This window comes from Panthera uncia (genome assembly GCF_023721935.1).
Source record: "Panthera uncia isolate 11264 chromosome A1 unlocalized genomic scaffold, Puncia_PCG_1.0 HiC_scaffold_16, whole genome shotgun sequence".
Classification (NCBI taxonomy): Eukaryota; Metazoa; Chordata; class Mammalia; order Carnivora; family Felidae; genus Panthera; species Panthera uncia.
In genome coordinates, this window is record NW_026057576.1 from 526,763 (window position 1) to 545,964 (window position 19,202).

Genomic DNA, 19,202 nt, shown 5'->3' on the forward strand with positions numbered 1-19,202 from the left:
TCTGCCTTTCTCCTTGCTGTGGTAGTATCATTTCATTTTGACGGTGTGCTTGTCCCTAACAGTACCTCATTTCTGAGCTATTTTTCTTTTCCTCCCTTCCCCTGATTTATTTTTCCCATTTCCAAAAAGCTTGAAAGCCAGATTTCAAAGCTAATTAGAATAGTATGTAAATTAAGAATGTGTAGTCTCTGAACAGACGTTTGAGTGACTCTCCAGTGAATCAAATGTGCCTCTTCTGCATGTTGGGCCTGCTCAAGCTTTTCTCCCTTTCAGGTTTTAGGCTGTTTTGTGAAGGATTGAAGATTTAAGTAATTCTTTGAAAATAGTTAATAAACTTTTTCATGGCAGGGATCCAATGCCTATTTACATTGCTTTCCCCTGTGGTACATAGGAGGCATTCGGTAAAGACCCGTATGTGAATAAGTTAGTACATCCTCGCATCCTGACATTTTGCTGCACGCTATGATTCACAGACTAGAAGACACTTCTCTGTAAAGAAAACCTCTGCAGACGCAAGTGAGCACTATGAAAATTACATTGAAGAACTGAAGAAACAAGGATTTCTGCTAAGGGAATATTTTACACCCGAAGCAACCCAGTTGGCATCTGAAAAACTGCAGGCGGTAAGATTGACTCATATGTTTAGTTTTTGTGACTGACTGAGTATGTTGAATAGAAATGTTTTCTTTGTGACAAATAAAAACTTGGCAGGAGGGAAGAGTGGGAGTTAAGAACAGGAAAGGTAAACTCACAAAAATGCACGGCAGGGCAGCCGGTGGGGAGTGAGTTCCAGGATAAGCCGTGAAACTTCCTGCTTGCTTCAGCAACAAACCCTCATGGCTTTCAAAAAATTTGATTATAACCTGGGCCAGGAATCAGGGGTCCTTAACCCTTAATACTGCTTAACCTTTGATGCCACTGGCAGGCCTCAAGCTGATAAAGTGAAGGAAGAGTCAAAAGGAAACATAGAGTGGGAGTAAAAGAGAGAAGGGGAAATGAGGAGAGTGTAGGGAGGAAGTGGAAGCTCAAAGTTATCAGTCACTTGACTGCCCGTGACTCTTTGCCTGGCTGAAATTAATTATTTCTTCTCTCTTGGTTTTAAATCGGTCCACTTACGAAACTTCTTGTTGGTTTTTCAAATTTTGTTGTTGCAGTTGCTTTTGGAGGAGGTAATGAATTCAAGCACTCTGAGCAAAGAGGTGAGCGATTTGGTGGAGATGGTCTGGGCGGAAGCTCTCGGCCACCTGGAGCACACACTTCTCAAGCCTGCGAACAGGATTAGTCTCAATGACGTGAGTCACGTGCCTCCTCCAAGCAAACCTCTATGGTGACAGACCCGCTTTCTGGCTCACTAGCTTGAATGATAGCACGTGTGTTTGCGCACCGGCCTGGTTGTTCTGGATGCGTTCCTGACATGCTTTTTCGTACCTTGGAGAAGGGGAATGTGGAGAGTGCTGAGAGGAAAACAAGCTTCCGGGAAAACTAGATGTTCCTGTCTCTCAAATGTCAGACCCAAGAACTGCTCCAAGCAGGCTTTTTGGTGCCAGCTCTGTAGGAGGCCCGCTCTCCTAGGTCCCGAGGTTTGTGGCAGGCCTGAGGGACAGGGATGCTGTTGGTCCTCAGTCGGATGCTCAGACCCTATTCTGCTTCTGTCACTGCTTCACAGTCTTGGAACTTGTGACTGTTGTAGAGAAAGACAGCATGCTTCCAGAAGGTACTCTTCTTAATTTTACATGATTGAAGGAGCAAGTGAAGACAGTATTCCCAGTGGTACAATTGGCGTTGTCGTAGTAAAATAGTACAGTCTTCTGTGGAACTGAACTAATTTATTTCAGGGAGAAAAAGGTTTCCTGGCACAAGGCTTAAAATGCACTTGTGTAATTAGAAATACATTCTGCTGAATTTTGTTCTTACTTTGATTCTTTCTAAATTTCTAAATTTCTTTCTAAAATCTTTCTAAATTTCTTGTGTGAAAAGCACATCTCCTATGGTTGTGCTAGAATTCCTCTCTCTGTGAATATAGACATAGCTGTGGATGCAGTTGTAGCTATAGATACAGATGTAGATGCAGGTATAGATATAGATACACAGATACAGATATTTAAGACTCTGGTTCTTTCCCTTAGTTAAGCTGAGCCCATTTTTGGAAACCTTCTCATGGCATCATTGTCACAGCTGAGATACATCTCCCATAAACATGGCATTTGTTTTATGGCTGGTGTCCAGTAGAAAACTAATAGTTATGACATATCTAACAACTATTTTAGGTATTTTTATGCATGTTCCTTCACTTTCTCTTTGATTGTAAAGATTCAATTTTAATAAGAGTATATTGTTGTCCACTTAAAGGTGAGCAAGGCAGAGGGAGTTCTCCTTCTAGTAAAGGCAGCCCTGAAAAATGGAGAAACAGAAGAACAATTGCAAAATATGATGACCGAGTTCTACAGATTAATACCTCACAGAGGCACAGCAACCGAAGAAGTGAACCTGAGACTATTAGCTAAGAAAGAGGACCTCTGCCAGGTAAATCTCTGAAATACAGAATTCAATTTCAAATATGTTAGGGAAGAATCTTTTCAAATCTGATTAATAAGGTAGCACTGAATCACAAAAGTTGGCTCAAAAATAAATGCTGAGTCATTTTAGAATGCTTTGGATCCTTATGGAAGTTATCTGAACCATGTTCCCAAACATGAATGTGTCGGAATACTAGTACAAAGGCAGATATGTTTAGAATTGCTGCACGGTAAAGTAATTTTCTACATTAGGATGATGCCGGCCGGCCAGGTCTGAGGACCCAGAGCGGCTTCCTGGCTGCTCACAGGATAGAAATCAGCGGGATTGATGGGGTGCCTGGATGGCTCAGTCAGTTAAGCGTCCAACTTCGGCTCAGGTCATGAACTCGCTGTTCATGGATTCGAGCCCTGCATCAGGTTCTGTGCTGGCAGCTCAGAGCCTGGAGCCTACTTCTGATTCTGTCTCCCTCTCTCTCTGCCCTTCCCCCACTTACTCTCCATGTCTCTCTCTCTCTCTCAAAGATAAACATTTTAAAAAATTAAAAAAGAAAGAAATTGCAGGATAGAAATCAAAGGTGGGCCAGCGGGAGGTGAAAGCAGAGGTTACTGAAGGGAGAGAGAGTGCAGGTACAGGCAGTGTCTGGGAGAGGGAATCTTATCTTTGCCTGAGGTCTGGGGTTTCTGTGGAGGGTCGTGGTCTGGTGTACATGTGCTCTCAGGCATCCAGGAACTGCTCAAAACAAAGTGGGGGCTTAGGTGATGTTCCTTGGAGCCAGGAGGGTTGTGTGAGATATGTAACTCTGGTGATCTGGAATGCGCATATACTGGCTTCTCGGGTCTTCTCACCTGGTCCTTCCTTAGGTATTATCTCTTCTACAGAAATCCTTAACTCCTGGTCCCATACAAGGAGGACATGCACTATTTGCATTCTGACCTGTGTGTAAAGTGGGGGTCCTAACAAGAATAGAAGAAGGAAAAGGAGTAAAAAGCAGATTTTTATGGAGTCCTTCAGTTTCCCTATCTCAAGGAGATGAGTTGGGATTGTGTTTGTAAAAGAAACAGAAAGCTGTAATTGCCTTGAACAATGAGGATACTTACCCCCCTGTATAACAGGAAGCCAGCTGTAGGGTGACGGCTGGTCCAGTCGCTCAAAGGCAGCATTATCATCAGGGGCCAGCTTCTTCCCATCTCTGTGCTCCCTTCTCCACCTGGCTCCCCTTACATCACCTTACAGCTACAGTGCTTCCTAGCATCCCATCCAGAGTATTTCTTTTCTTGTCTCTTAGAAGAGGCTCCCCCTACCCCCTGCAATCCAAAATAAGTGAAGAACCAACAGATGAGATGAACCAGTCCGCAGGATGAGAAAGGAGTCTTCCAAATTTAAAGTTTCATGATTTGCCTAACCAGAAGAAAGAACCTCAGTGGCTGGTTTTCGTATTGAGCAGGTGTCTGGGATGCCCATCCAAATGCTTTTTCATTTAACTTTTCTATATTTTCAGTAGGTGATGCATCTGCATTATTCAAAAGTCAAAATTATATACTTTTTAAAGTTTATTTATTTTGAGAGAGAGAGAGAGAGCAGAGGAGGGCCAGAGAGAGAGGGAGACAGAATCCCAAGAAGGCTCAGCGATGTCAGCCCAGAGCCCGATGCCAGGCTCGTGACCTGAGCCAAAATCAAGAGTCAGATGCTTAACCTACTGAGACCCCCAGGTGCCCGGTCAAAATTATATTTACAAGGAATACTCAGAGTAGTCTCTGTTCTACCCTGTCCCCTCCACCCATTGCAACTCCCCAACTCGATAGATAACCATTTTTACTAATTCGTTTGTCTTTGCAGTTTCTTTATGCACAAAACTGTAAATATTCACATATATACTTATTCCTCTTCTCCTTTTTTTTACATAAAAAGTCATATGCCATCTTTGCTACTCTGCACCCGCTTTCCCCACTTAACATATCCTGTACATAGAGAGCATCTTCACTCACCACATTGTGGATTGTTTCCGGACTTTGCTACTACAAACAGTGCCACAGTGAATACGCTTTTGTATTTGTCATTTCGTACCTTCAGAGGAGTGTCCCTGAGACATGTCCCAGGAATAGAAGTGCTAGCTTACAGGGTGAATGCATCTGTAATTGTGATAGATTTTGTCCGATTCCCTCATAAAGGTTCTACTGTTTGCCCACCCATCATCAGCGAATGAGAGTTTCTATCTCCTGTAGTTTTACCACAAGTGTATTTGTCAAACTTTTATAGATTTTACCAATTTTGTGGATGAGAAATGACCTCTCGGTTCCAGGATTTGTATTTAGGGGACGTTTGTGTGTCTTTTTCTGTGAACTGCCAATTCATGACCTTTGCCTCTTTTTCTTTTGGATCTTGATATTTTTCCATGATTTTTAGGACATCTTAAGAAGTTAGGGAGCTTAGTCTGGGATGAGTTACAAATATTTGCTACAGTTTATTTGTTTCGTTTTGCTTTGTTCTTTACTTTGCTTATGGTGAATTGGGGTGATGGTTGACGTGTTCTATTTCACCACACAGAAATTTTTGACTTTTATATAGAAAAATTCATCAGTCTCTTCTTTTCTGGCTGGTGTATTTGAATTGAAATTAGCCCCTCGCCACGCCAAGGTCATAAGGATGCATGGCAAGTAGAGTGAATAGGGCTCCCCTGTCAATGTCTCCTTAGCCTCAAAGATGGTGAAAGCAATACATTCCTGTATAAACGTAATTCAGATTATCCAGGAGCTGTGTTCCCTCCTCCAAGCTCCATGACCTATGAGTATACTAAGTATACCAGGGTTCCCTTTCAGGGAAGACACCTGTTTCTTCATCATTTTTGTGTCTTTCAAACCTAATACCAGCCTGGCATAGAGAACATGTTTAATGAATTTTTTGGTAACAGAATTGGACTTGAGTCCTGATGATCTGAGTTCCTATTTAGTCACTATCCCCTCTCTGCTGTGGAGTCATGAGCAATTAATTCAACTTCTCAGAGCCTCATTGTCCCCATCTATCCAGTGAGGATAATAAGATCAATAAGACCAGTGTAACAGTGTGGATTAAAGGAACAGTGTACCTGAAAACACTTTATCAACAATGATGTGCTGTCCTAAAGTACACTATTATTATTATTGTATATTATGCTATCACTGAGGGCACAATACATACTAAAGGTATTACCTTTAATGTTCCACTTACATATTGATCAAAATATTGATCAAAAGCTTTGGGGAGGGGCACCTGGCTGGCTCAGTTGGTGGAACATGTGACTCTTGATCTCTCTGGGTTTTGAGTTCAAGCCCCACATTGGGTGCAGACATTACTTAAAAGTAAAACCTTTGGAAGAAAAAAAGCTTTGGGGAAATAAAACCTTATTTTTCCAGTCTTTTTGAGAAAGTGTAATGTGCTATAAATATTTTGATATGTAGTGATTCTAACGTCTTACATCATTTCCATCTACAGCTAATAAGAGACATGGTTAATGTCTGTGAAACTAATCTGTCCAGACCCAACCCGCCTTCTCTTGCCAAATACCGAGCTTTGAGATGCAAAATTGAGCATGTTGAACAGAACACTGAAGAATTTTTCAGAGTTAGAAAAGAGGTTTTACAGAATAATCACAGGTATGCATAAAGGAAATGTCTTAGGATCTGTTATTATGTAATACTATTTCAGATTCTGTTAAAAAGCTACTGTCCAGGGGTGCCTAGGTGGCTCAGACGCTTGATTTTTGCTTAGGTCATGATCTCATGGCTCCTGAGTTCAAGCCCCCTGCAGTTGGGCTCCACACTGAGAGGGCGGAGCCTGCTTAAGATTCTCTCTTTCTCCCTCTCCCCACCCCCCACATGCATGCGGGCATGCTCCCTTCCCCCCCCCCCAAAAAAAAGCTACTCTCCACAATTACCGGTATGATTTAATCCTCTATAACAAGGTAGCTATATTGTGATGACAAATTTCTTTCTTCAGTGTTTATAATATAACTTTGGACAGTATTCTATGCTTGAAAACTCTCCCCATTCACTCTGAGTTCAAGCTTACCTAATCTTGCTGAGAATTAAATTTAAAAATTTTAAATCACAAGGCTTTTTTGTGTTTTGAAGGGTGTTATATAGGAAAACCCATTTAAATTAAGATTTTAAAATGCAGCTGTGTGCATGGTAGCTTCTAAGACGCCCACTCAATGGCATGAAAACACTCAGTTGAAAATCTGGAAAACATGGCCAGAGATATGGCACCCCTAACCGTCAGTCACATCTGTTATCTGTTTCCTCACTGATGGTGAGACTCCCTGTTTCTTGTGCTCATGTGTGTTCTACAAGCCAGGACAGCAGCAGGAGCAACAGGAGGCTGGATCAGCCTCTCAGACCAGCCTTCACTGGGTGTTAGTTTCCTCTGAGATCCTGGACCCAGTTTCAAGGTTCAGAAACTAATTTGATGGATTATTCTTAAGGGTGGGACTGACTTCCATTGGATTGGTCACTCAGCCCACTAATGTAACTTCCCAGCACTCCTCTGCCTGAAGTCTTTCTTCTGGGTGTTTCTGGCATCTCAGCTCTCATTAGGTACAATGGGCCAGGTTAGCCTTAATCAGCCTCACACACTGCTTGGAGCCAAACCACGGGGGCCATTTGTTACATTTTTAGGAATTTTGTGAGCTGAATACCATTAGTAACTTGACATCGGCTGTGGTGGGAGGATTTATACCATAGAAACCAGCAAATGCCACAAATCGGGGTCCTGTGTGGGTTTTGCTATTGCTTTGAGAACTGGTTTTCCGGCAGCTAGCTAGAAGCACCCCCCTTATGGACTACTTCAGACCTGTCTAAAACGGTGTTCTGCCTTCCTTGATCAGTTGCCCTCAAATGCCATTACTAGCGTTACTTCACACCCACCAAGATGGCTGTATTTTTTTTTTTTTTTGAGAAAATGAAAATATGGGTAATTATAGTGTTCGTGAGGATGCGGGGAAATTGGAACTCCCATAAAATGGTGCAGCCGCTGTTTGGCGGTTCCTCAACAAATTCAGCACAGAATTACTATCTGCCCCAGCAATTCCAGTCCTCGTTAGATACCCCAAAGAAGTGGAAACAAGTACTCAAGCAGATACGGATACGTGAATGTTCATAGCAGTGCTATTCACGATAGCCCAATGGTGGAAACAACCCAAATGTCCATCAGTGGTTGAATGGATTAGCAAAACGTGGTATGTACACATAATGGAATGTTAATCACCAAAAATGAGTGAGGTACTAATACATGTTACAAGATGGGTGAGTCTCAAAAGCATTATGCTAGGTGAAAGAAGCCAGACATGGAAGACCACATATTGTATGATTTCATGTATATGCAATATCTGGAAGAGACAAATTGAATCCATGGAGACAGAAAGCAGATTGCCAGGCTCCAGGAGAGGGAAGAACGGGGACCGACTGCTAAATGGGTATGGGCTGTTCTTCTGGAGTTCTGAAATGTTTAAGTAGAAGCGGTGGCTGCACATTTTAATATGCTAATTATTACGGAACGGTATACTTCAAAAGGGTTAGTTTTGTGTTATGTGACTTTTACATCAGTTAAAAAAATCCTTTCCTTTAGATCTTTTCCAGATTTTGCTTTTATATATAATCAAATTACTTTTCCTTCTTTTGATTTGACTTTTGACCCACCCCTAGATATCTGCTAGGATCTAATACTAAATTAGAAACTACTAACAATGAAGGCAGAATCAGGAGGGGAGTAACTGACTTTCTCCAGGGAGTCAAAGAGAAGGAAGAGCCATGTCTTCAAGCCCTGGGGAGGGGGGTGCAGTTCAGTCATCTAATGTAACTCAAGCCCTTAGAGATCTCACCTCGCACCCTAGTAATGTCATACAACAAAAGTGGACCTCTCTGTGTGGAGAGATTCTGCTGCTATTAAGAAGCACAAGCAGAAGAAGCAGAAGAAGAAGGAAAAGAAGAAGCAGAAGCAGGAGAAGGAGAAGAAGATTTTCTCCATTTCATTTCACTAATTATGATTTTTTCATACTCATTTTTTCTAGTTATAAAATTCATGTTCTTTGCTGAAAGTTTAGACAATGTGTGAAAACATGAAGAAAATTAAAGATCACCCAAAATCTCACCACCCAGAGATAACCCAGAGATAACATGACCACTGTTAACATTTTGGTGTAGAATAAATATATCCCAAATTGAATTATTGATTCTTCTCCTCACCTAGTGGTGTGTTGGTAAGCCACCTCTCTGAAATAAAAGTCCTGACTTGTAACAACTGCTGATTTCTGTGGTATAAAAATGCTCCCACCATAGCTAATCTCAGGCTACCAATGTGACACCAAGAAACATGGAGTTGGGAAGACATACTGGATAGACTCTCCTACCCCCTCCACCCCACAACTCCGTCTCTCCGTAGTGCCCCAGTCTTTCCCCATGCCTCCCCATCTAGTCACCCACCCAGAGCCATTGTCCACTGTCCCTCATCCCCACATCTCCATTCCTGTCACTTCTGCCTCCAAAATGTCTGTAATGCATTGGCTTCTTTCGTTCACACTGCTGCCACCTTCAGTCCAGACACCATTGTCTCATCTCCTTCCTGACGTTCTTCCCGCTCCTGCCACATCCAATTAAGTTTCCCATAACAACCAGTTAAGTCTTAGAATACACACTGTATTATGCCATGTTGCAGTAAATGTCACCTTCAAGGATAGGCCTTTCTTGACTATCCCGTCTCTGAACCTGGTAGAGTAGAACTTAAAATCAGTTTGTTAACTTTTCATTTTTGTCTCGCCATTAGGATGTAAGCCCCATGAAGCCAGAGACCATGCTATCTCACTTCTAGTGCCTGGCAGAACACTCAGCACAGAGTGTATTTGTGAATGATTGAGTGCAATGAATTCAAGCTATTTATTCTATATGTTACATATTTGAAAAACTTTGGGATCATACCATCCATAAAGTTTTGTAACCTATTTTTAAAATTCATTTTACAACAAGTCTTACTTCATATACTTATTTATTTTTTAAGAGTGTGATTTTTTTTAATGGCTACATAGTATTTGCAAGAAATGTTATGTTGTGACTCGCAGAATCCATTCCATAATAATGGACGTTTGGGCTGTTTTGGGTTTTCTCCTGCTAATAATGATTTTTTATTTTACTTTCGATTGTACAGTCTCAAGATTTTTCTTCTGCTTTTTACAGTACAGGTCCAGTAGACATCTTGCAGATATTTAGAGTTGGCAGAGTGAATGAAGCCACAGAGTTTTTGAGCCAGCTTGGCAATGTGAAGCCCTTACTGCATGGATCTCCCGTACAAAGCTTTGTAGGGATCCTATCCCGGTAAGAGGACACCATCCTTATTTTCCAAATGTTTCAGCCTCACGAACGAAGTGTTTTACCCTTTTTCCTACTTTTTTTATACCCTACCTGGGTCTCTTCAGTTAAAACCAGCTTATTGCATTCCAGAGAAAACTGAGCCCTTTAAATTATAATTAAATATAATTTAAATTATTTATCATTATATGTATTTTAAAGTGTAGTACATGGGTATGAATTGCTTCTTGAAGACAGTATCATATGAAGAAAGGAGATTCTCTATTTCATGGCTCTTCTGTGTGTCTAATTTGGGAATGTCCAATACTTAAAGAGAAGGGTCTACAAATTAGAGTACCTAGATGCTGTGAGTTATCTATTCAAAACGTAACTCTAATTTCTGTTTGCTTTGAATAATCACTTAATATTAAAGCCAAACTGCAGTCACAGAGAGCAGGGGAGAATATGATTACATCTGGGTCCTTAACTAAATACCTAAGAGGAAATATAAAAGGAAATATACAGGATACATCTAGAAAAAACGTTCAACTGCTGTTGAAGGACCCAAAAGACACTTACATTAATCGGAAGGATGCCAAGTTTCCTTAAATTAACCTACAAATTTAGAGCTATCACAATAAAAGTGCTAACAAGATGTTTTTTTAAGAAATAAAAAGCTGATTATACTGCACATATTTTTCTTTTAATTTTTTTTTTAACGTTTATTTATTTTTGAGACAGAGAGAGACAGAGCATGAATAGGGGAGGGTCACAGAGAGAGGGAGACACAGAATCTGAAACAGGCTCCAGGCTCTGAGCGGTCAGCACAGAGCCCGACGCGGGGCTCGAACCCACGGACCGTGAGATCATGACCTGAGCCGAAGTCGGACGCTTAACCGACTGAGCCACCCAAGCACCCCAACACATATTTTTTTTTAAATTTGACTTTGCCAGAGTAATTTTGAAAAAGAAGATTAATGAGGAAGAATTAACCAGACACTAAAAACATGTTATAAAACTGTGTTAATTAAAACAGTGAGGTGTGCCCAAAAAGATGATTCTACAGAATAAAGAATCCAAAAGTAAATGCAAAAACATAGAGGGTTTAGTACATGATAAAAGTAGCTTTTATTTCTGTGGAAGAAAGATAATTTCTTCAATACTATGTATTGGGACAGATTAGTACCTGGAAAAATACAAAGTTGGATCCTTACCTCATTCCTCACACGTAGGTAAACCCCACATGGAACAAAGATTGAAAAATGAAAAATGAAAATATAAAGGTACTAGTTGAAAAATAGGACAGTTTTTTAAATAACCTTTAAGTAGGACTAAAACCCAAAAACCACTTTACAAAGGTAATTACATTTCATAACACAAAATTCAAACTGGAGATGTTCATGTAATAAACGCAGAAGTCTCCCTTTACCCACCTTCTCAGAGACAACAGGGTTTAACTTTGATTGCAGAGAGTTCTTAGCAATGCTAGAAGGCCTGTAGGATATGTGTAAGTTCTTGAGCCAGGGAGAAACACAGTCAGCATTGGGCCTAAACATGGTTCTGCTGAGTGCTCGACCTTGGCAGGTTGGAGTCAGAGCCCTGACCCAAGGCAGGAAGAATGGACAGCATCTCCAGGCTGGTCAAGACAGGGATGAGAAACTGACCATAGATTGGGTCATGTGAATAGCACCTAGAAATCCTTCTGTGAGATTACTTTGAAATACATTTTTCTTTTCATTTCATGCTCTTTATTTATTTATTGTCTTTTTAATTGGTGTCTTTTTTCCAGCTTTATTAAGGTGTGATTGACAAATGATAATTGTATATATTTAGGTTGTACAAGGGGATTTTTTTAAATGCATAACATGATGATTTCATGTACATGTACATTGTGAAATGATTATCACAATCAAGTTAACACATCCATCACTTCATATAGTTATCTTTTTTTCTTGTGGTGAGAACATAAGGTCTACTCTTAGCAAAGGTAATTTATTTTTATTCTTTATCTTAGAACTGAAAGTTTATACTCTTAAGCCAACAACTCCCCATTTTCCCCAACCCCCACCTCCTAGAAACCACCATTCTGCACTCTGGTTCTGAGTTCGACTTTTCTAGATTCCACATATACGTGAGGTTATGCAGTATTTATCTTTCTGTGTCTGGCTTATTTCACTTAGCATAATGTCCTCCTTGAATAGCACCTGTCGTTGCTAGAATTATGACCCTATAATTAAAAATACCCTTTCTTTTAGTAAATCATTTTAATGTCCTTTTCTTTTTAGTGGGTTGCTTTTACCCAAAGTAGTTGAAGATCGTGGCACAAAGAGAACAGACACTGGAAATCTTGGGAGTGGGATATATTTCAGCGATTCACTCAGGTTAGTATATTACATATACTATACATGATGTCTTAACCATGTTACTCACACCCATCACCAAGGATTTATACCCAAGTAGTTGCTATGTGGTTTCCTCCATCTTTCCTTTGTAAGGGATTTCTCATCCAAGAAACATATCGGTGAAAGCAACCAGTTTTCTCAGTATACCATAGAAATATGTCTTTTGTGGTGGATATTTTGGAAAATTTTATTTTAAATCACCTTGATTTTACTATCCTGAGAGTCTTTACATATATTTACCTGCTTAATCCTTACAACAACCCTCTTAGGTCAGTTCTATTATTATCCCATATCACAGATGAGAACACTGAGGGACAGTGAGGGTATCTTGCCCAAGATCACATAGCATTTTGTCTTTCTCCAGGACCAGTGATCTTAACTTCTATAGCACATGACCTCTCATGTGCTTATACACATTATATACACAACTTACCATTTACACAACTTAAGTTGTGTCTTATCTATTGTAAATGAACTCTATGTGTATAGAATAATATTTCATCTTCAATATCCTTGTTAATATTTAAATCTATCCCCACAATAGCCACAGGGTATTAAACATCTGCCCTGTGCAAGGCACCGGACTAAGTGCTTCACGTACATTGTCTATAAACCTCACAGGTGGTATTGTGACATCATTTCGTGACAAGGAAACAGATTGATGGAGGTTAAGTAACTTGCATAAAGTCACAGACCTATTTAAATGATGGACCCTGGGTTCAGGCCAGGCCAGGATAATTAATTATCCAGGATATTTCAGGAATTCCTATGGAAATCCATAAGAAAAAAATAACCCAAAAAGCAAATGGACAAAAGACATGAGTAGGAACCTAATAGAAGAGGAAACACATGGACAATGTCATTTGAAAAGGTTACTAATCAAGAATGTGCATTCATCTATCATATACCATTTAATACCTATCAGCAAAAAAAAAAAAAAAAAAAAGCAACAGCTCTAGGTGTTGGTAAGTCTCTAGAACAGTCTGAACTCTCAGACACTGTCAATAAACTGATAAGCCCTCTTGAGAAAATGTTGGCATCATCTGCTGTAGTTGAAGAGCATAGTTAATGGTGTGACTTAGGAATCCTATAGATGGGACTAGGAACCAGGAAGCAGCGGTTCTCAATCCTGGCTACACATTCAAATCACCTGGAGCTTTTATTTTTATCTTTTTATGTTTTTTACTTGAAGGACTTTCTTTTAAAGTTTTCATTCAAATTCCAGCCAGTTAACACAGTGTAATGTTTGTTTCAGGTGTACAGGTTAGTGATCCAACACGTCTGTGCAACACCCAGTACTCATCACAAGTGCCCTCCTTAATCCCCATCACCTATTTCACCCATCGCCCCACCCACCTCCCCACCTGGAGGAGCTTTTAAACACCACTGGTGCTGATTTCACCCCAGATCAGTTAAATCAGGATGTGTAAGGGTGAGGTTTTTAAGCTCCCTGGATGATTCAGCCTGAGTTGAGAATCACTTCCCTAGTGAGTCTACATAGACCAGGAGACATGTACACAAATGGCCAAGAAAACTGTAAGATCACTGGAAATGATGCAGATGTCCAGTAAGAGTGGAATGGATCCAAAAATTTTGTGTCGGCCTACATGGAGTCCTATATGGCAGTTGAGACACGTGTACTACAGCACACGTGCCAAATGGAGGCGTCTTAGGAAGGTAACGTGGAGCAAATAATTGCTCTATGATTCTATATGTACGCAGAGTTTGAAAACAAGCAAAACTAAGCATACTGTTGAGGGACACATATCTATGCATCAATACTGTAAAAGAAAGAAAAAATAATATACACATAAACACAAGATAGCGATTAGATTACCCTCTGGGTGGCAGGGAAGGGAATGCCACAGGGCAACGTAGAAATATTGATGATGTTCTTTTCCGTTTCTTTTCTTTTTTTTTTTTAGTGTTTATTTATTGTTGAGAGACAGTGGACACACATGCATACATTTGCAGAACAGGGGTACAGAGAGAGAGAGAGACAGTGGGTCCAAAGCTGGCTCATGCTGACAGCAGAGAGACCGATGCAGGGCTTGAACTCACTAACCGTGAGATCATGACCTGAGCCAAGGTCAGGTGCTTAACCGACTGAGGCACCCAGGCGCTCCTGTTCTTTTCTGTTTCTTAAACTTGGCAGGAGCTATGTGGTTGTCTGTCTTATCATTGTTCTTGAAACTTAACACTTATAGTATAAATGCTCTTTCCTCTGTACAAATCTTTCAAAGTAAAATTTTTTAAATGTTAAGATTTTTTTTTTAACAAATTGGGATTCCTTTGGTGACTTTGGACAGAGTGGTTTCAGTTGAGCCAAACTGCAACAGGCTGAAGGGTGATGGACAAGCAAGCAGATAGAGGCAGCCATTGAGAAAGGTGGGGGATGGAGAGGGAGGAAGCGGAGGTAAAGTCAAGGGTCACAGGCTCAGCAGTCACAGGGAAACAAGTTTTAGGAGAAATGGGGGAAATTGATTATTTTTTTTTTAAGGGGACAGGTCTTGGGGCACCTGGAAGGCACAGTCGGTAGAGCACGCGGCTCTTGATCTCTGGGTTGAAAGTTCGAGCCCCGCATTGGGTGTAGAGGTTACTTAAAAATAAAGTATTGTTAATATATAAAAAATTTTTTTAAATAAAAGGGAGTAAGTCTTAGGGAGCTTGGGTGGCTCAGTCAGCTGGGTGTCTGACTCTGATTTCTGCTTGGGTCATGATCTTGCAGTCGGGATTGAGCCCCATGTCAGGCTCCCCACTGAGCGTGGAGCTTGCTTGAGACTCTCTCTCCCTCACCCTCTGCCCCTCCCCACTTGTGCACATGTGTGCTCTCGATCTCTCACTCTCTCTCAAAAAAAGAGGGGGGAGTCAAGTCTTAGAGGGGATAGAACAAAGGGTCATCAGGCAACACTTTTATATTTGGGTCTTGATACTTGGAAAAATAAAGATATGTCCCAAAAATGTTGCTTCCAAAGGTGTCCTAGCCTATGCTCCTTAATAACAAGAGTTGCTTTTTTTTTTTTTTAAGTTTATTTATTTAAGAGAGAGAGTGAGCATGGGAGGGGCAGAGAGAAAAGTTGCTTTTTTTAAAGCTGCTGAGTCCTGAAGAAAGTCAAAACAAAATCTCTCATTTAGATGTCGTTTGAAGTTTTGTTTCTCCATCTGGATTCAGAAGGCTTTGTGAGAATACCAGTGCTGTCTTTCCCTTTGACCAGTTCTTACTTACCTGGTATTTCATGTTCTCTCTGAGCTTCAGTGCACAGAAGTAATCTGCTCTTTCTTAACTAATAAGGTGGGGGGTTTTCCTTATCTTTCGTCACTTTGGTGTTTGCTGTACCAAAATGTGTATGTTTTAGTAGTTAATAAAGATTTGAGGCAACAGGGGAATGCATCCATCCCTGAAAGAAAGTACTTTGAACACTACCTGCACAACAGAAAGGCAACATCTGAAACAAGTAAGTGAATAATAAAGTTCTAAACTGACCCTTCAGAGATATTTTAATAGCAGTAAAATCTGGAACATCCTGCCAGCAAAGTCGTTGAGACAATATTTCACATATAGAGATGGATAATGGATACTAAAATATTACTGCCATGTAACCGTAAGTCACAAACATGGACTTCCTTTCCCTCGCAGTACGGGTATTAAGTACTCCCACCCGGGAGAGACCGATGGCACCAGGCTCCTGGCTGTCTGTGACGTAGCCCTTGGAAAGTGTGCGGACTTACACAGAAAAGACTTCTCCTTGTCGGAAGCACCACCAGGTTATGACAGTGTCCATGGGGTTCGAGCAACAGCCACTGTCACCACGGACTTCGAGGTATTTATTTCAAGAAACAAGCAGAGAGCTCCTGTTTTTATTGAATATGCTTAAGTTTAAATAATTATTGCATATTTATGGCTGCCTGAATTCAATATTTTCTAAATTAGCAAACCTGAAAATCTGCTTTTCTGAAAACATTTGCCAATAAAGGATTTGTCCCCATACCTATTAATTTCTGTTGGCTCTAGGATGATGAATTTGTTGTGTATAAAACCAATCAGATTAAATTGAAATATATCATTAAATTTTGCCTACCCGGAGATGAAATAAAGGACTTTCATCCTTGTAATACTACTGAATTAGAAGAATCCAGACCTGAGTTTTCAAATTTTTCAAAGGTTGAAGGTAAGACAATTTTCTTGAATGCTGTTTTATGTGATATTTATAGAACTCAAACATTTTATTCTTAGAGGAATTTATGTTCATGTTCAGTAACTATATCTGGGAACTCATACATAAATATTCTATTTCCTTTTTTACTTTGTAGAAGTAAAAACCAGGATACTTGAGAGAGGTTAGGTGTTCTCAAAATTACATCTTACTTTGTTAACATACCGCGTTGAACTCTCACACCTGCAGACGGCCAGGGCCACAAACCCACGGAAGCAATTTAAGATGCCAAGTGCAAGAAGTGTCAGGGGGGTTGGTGGAGTAGACAAGAGACACAGCTTTAGAACCAGGAAGCCCAGGTTCTAGTGTCGACTTGCTGATTACTAGGCTGTGCAATATGGGACAAGCTGCATAAGCTTCTGCAGCCTCAGCTTTTCCGTGTTGAGTATGAGATCAGTATCTGCCTCAGGTGAAAGCTGTAATGTGCAGCTTAGTAGAAATACATGAGAGGATGGGAGCTTCTCAGAAAATCAGAAGCCCACACTATTTATAACATTTATTATAGCGTTGTCAAAACACATTAACATTTTCAACTGTGATCCAATTATTTTTTATCAGAAATGTATGACTTCACATATAAGCAAATGACTCCTGTTTTCTGTCCTAGAGCCGTTAAATTAAATATCTGGCAAGAGAGTACATATTTACATATCTAACTATATGTGTATTCTTGTACCACCTGGTATAGAAGGGGAACTTTTTTTTTTTCATATGCTATATTAGAACTTTGATTTAGCGGGGCATCTGGGTGGCTCAGTCGGTTAAGCGTCTGACTTCGGCTCAGGTCGTGATCTCCTAGTCTGTGAGCTCAAGCCCCACGTCAGGCTCTGTGCTGACAGCTCAGAGCCTGCTTCAGATTCTGTGTCTCCCTCTCCCTCTGCCCCTCCCCTGCTTTTATTTTATTAAAAATATTTTTTTTTAAGTTTGATTCAGTGTTCCTTGGGTTGAATGTCTAAGCAGTCTCATATTGGTCTTACATGCTTCTGTGGCACAATAAATGGTAGTGACCAATCAAAATTGCAGGCCAAGGAATGCATTATCTAGATTCATGCATAAACTACACTTATTTAAATAGTCTTAAGACTTTTGTGTGCTTGTGTATATGTTTAAATGTATGTCTTTCAAGTAATTGCATGATTCTAAATTTTCAAGATGACTCCTCAGAATCTGTAGATTAAAAAGTTAATGTGTCTATTATAAATGCTGCCCCCATTTTTCTCATATGGGTTCACTTACTTTACAGAATTGACTACTGAAAATCATAAAATGCTACTTGTCCATTTTTCCTAAAATATACTGTATGAAGTGGGAAGGGAAAGAAATAAAGATTAAGATAACAAAGATAGTGCAGGGATGGTCTTAAAAGCTAACATTATAATTTTTAATATGTAGATTATCAGTTACAAGATGCCAAACCTTTCGGCAACATCACGTCTGGCCTTCAGGATTTCTCTGGCAATTCAGTTCCTCTTGAGGAGGTTCACATCAAAGGAAGAATAATAGACTTTGTAGCCCAGGTATGTCTTTGTGGGTTTATGATACTTTAAATGGATATGAGTCATAAATGACAATTTGATTATAGTTGCATGAATTAAAATGTGCATTTCTTTTTCTTTCATGTTTGTTTATTTATTTTGAGACAGAGAGAGAGAGAGACTTGTACAAGTGAAGGAGGGGCAGAGAGAGAGGGAGAGATGCCCAAGCAGGCTCCACGCTGAGCCCCAACACAGGGCTCGATCTCACAACTGTGAGATCATGACCTGAGCTGAAATCAAAAGCCAGAGGCTCAATGAACTGAGCCACCCAGGCACCCTGAAATGTGCACTTCTAAAATTCGTTTATTCATTGAGTACCTACTACATACCGACTGTTCCAGGCTCTAGGCATGCAGCAAGGAACAAAAGAAAAACTCTGCCCTGATGGAGCATACATTTTATTGGGGGATAGGCAGTAAACAATGTAAATAAACAGAGTGCATCATATGTAGATGGTGGTAGGTGCTAAAGAAGAAAGTCTAGGCAGGGGGAGCTGCAGGGGGGATGGGAGCCTCAGGAAGGGTGGGAGCCACAGGGAGGGTGGGAGCCTGGGGCGGGGGGAAGGTGGGAGCTGCACAGGATGGGAGGTTTGAACTTGTAAGTAGGATGGCCAAAGAAAGCCTCACTGAGGTGACACCTGAGTACAGCCATGTAGGAAGTAGGGGACTAGGTACGTGACCCAGCCCCAGCAGCCCTCCTTCCAAAGCCCCCAGTGGAGCTGAGCCCAACTAACACAACCTGCCTTCCGCTCGCACAGAGCAGCAGGGCCCTGTGCTCCTCACCCTTGCTAAAACAGCCAACAACATCATCGCTGAGTCTGCTGCGGACTCCCATGGCGGGGAGTAGCAGGAGGACATGAGCCCGCCAAGGCAGTATGGTGCCTGCCTGCCTGGGCTGGGCAGCAGCCTGGACCACAGGAAGAGGCTGTCACAGTGCCCCCACCCCCAGCCAGCGCACCACCTCCCCCCAGCCCTCCCACCAGCAGTGGCCAGCAAGCCCTCCCCACCACTGCCCCCTCCCCGAGCAAGCCTACCCACCCCCAGCCAGCCCACCTCCTCCCCTCCAGCCTTCCCACCACCTCCCCCCCAGCCCTCCCACCACCTCCCCCCAGCCAGCCCACCAAGTGCCAGCCAGCAAGCCCTCCCCACCACTGCCCCCACCCCCAGCCCTCCCACCACCTTCCCCCAGCCCTCCCACCACCTTCCCCCAGCCCTCCCACCACCT

The 19,202-nt window shown here is 41.3% G+C and overlaps 1 protein-coding gene across 4 annotated transcripts in view; it reads left to right on the forward strand.

Annotated features, from left to right (window-relative positions):
• The window catches only part of PARP4 (poly(ADP-ribose) polymerase family member 4), a 107,607-nt gene that overhangs the window by 16,975 nt on the left and 71,430 nt on the right, over positions 1 to 19,202 (forward strand). For 3 of the 4 annotated variants that reach the window (XR_007461037.1, XM_049646678.1, XM_049646680.1), the window contains 9 exons: positions 474 to 623; positions 1,155 to 1,292; positions 2,350 to 2,523; positions 5,986 to 6,146; positions 9,717 to 9,854; positions 12,113 to 12,208; positions 15,867 to 16,050; positions 16,242 to 16,398; positions 17,836 to 17,960. Coding sequence is in view for 3 of the 4 variants with exons in the window: in XM_049646678.1 (XP_049502635.1) it covers positions 474 to 623; positions 1,155 to 1,292; positions 2,350 to 2,523; positions 5,986 to 6,146; positions 9,717 to 9,854; positions 12,113 to 12,208; positions 15,867 to 16,050; positions 16,242 to 16,398; positions 17,836 to 17,960 (1,323 nt within the window). In the remaining variant the exon portion in view is untranslated. Of the gene's footprint in view, positions 1 to 473; positions 624 to 1,154; positions 1,293 to 1,333; positions 1,715 to 2,349; positions 2,524 to 5,985; positions 6,147 to 9,716; positions 9,855 to 12,112; positions 12,209 to 15,866; positions 16,051 to 16,241; positions 16,399 to 17,835; positions 17,961 to 19,202 lie in introns of those variants that run through there. The other variant, XM_049646681.1, reaches the window with a different exon arrangement.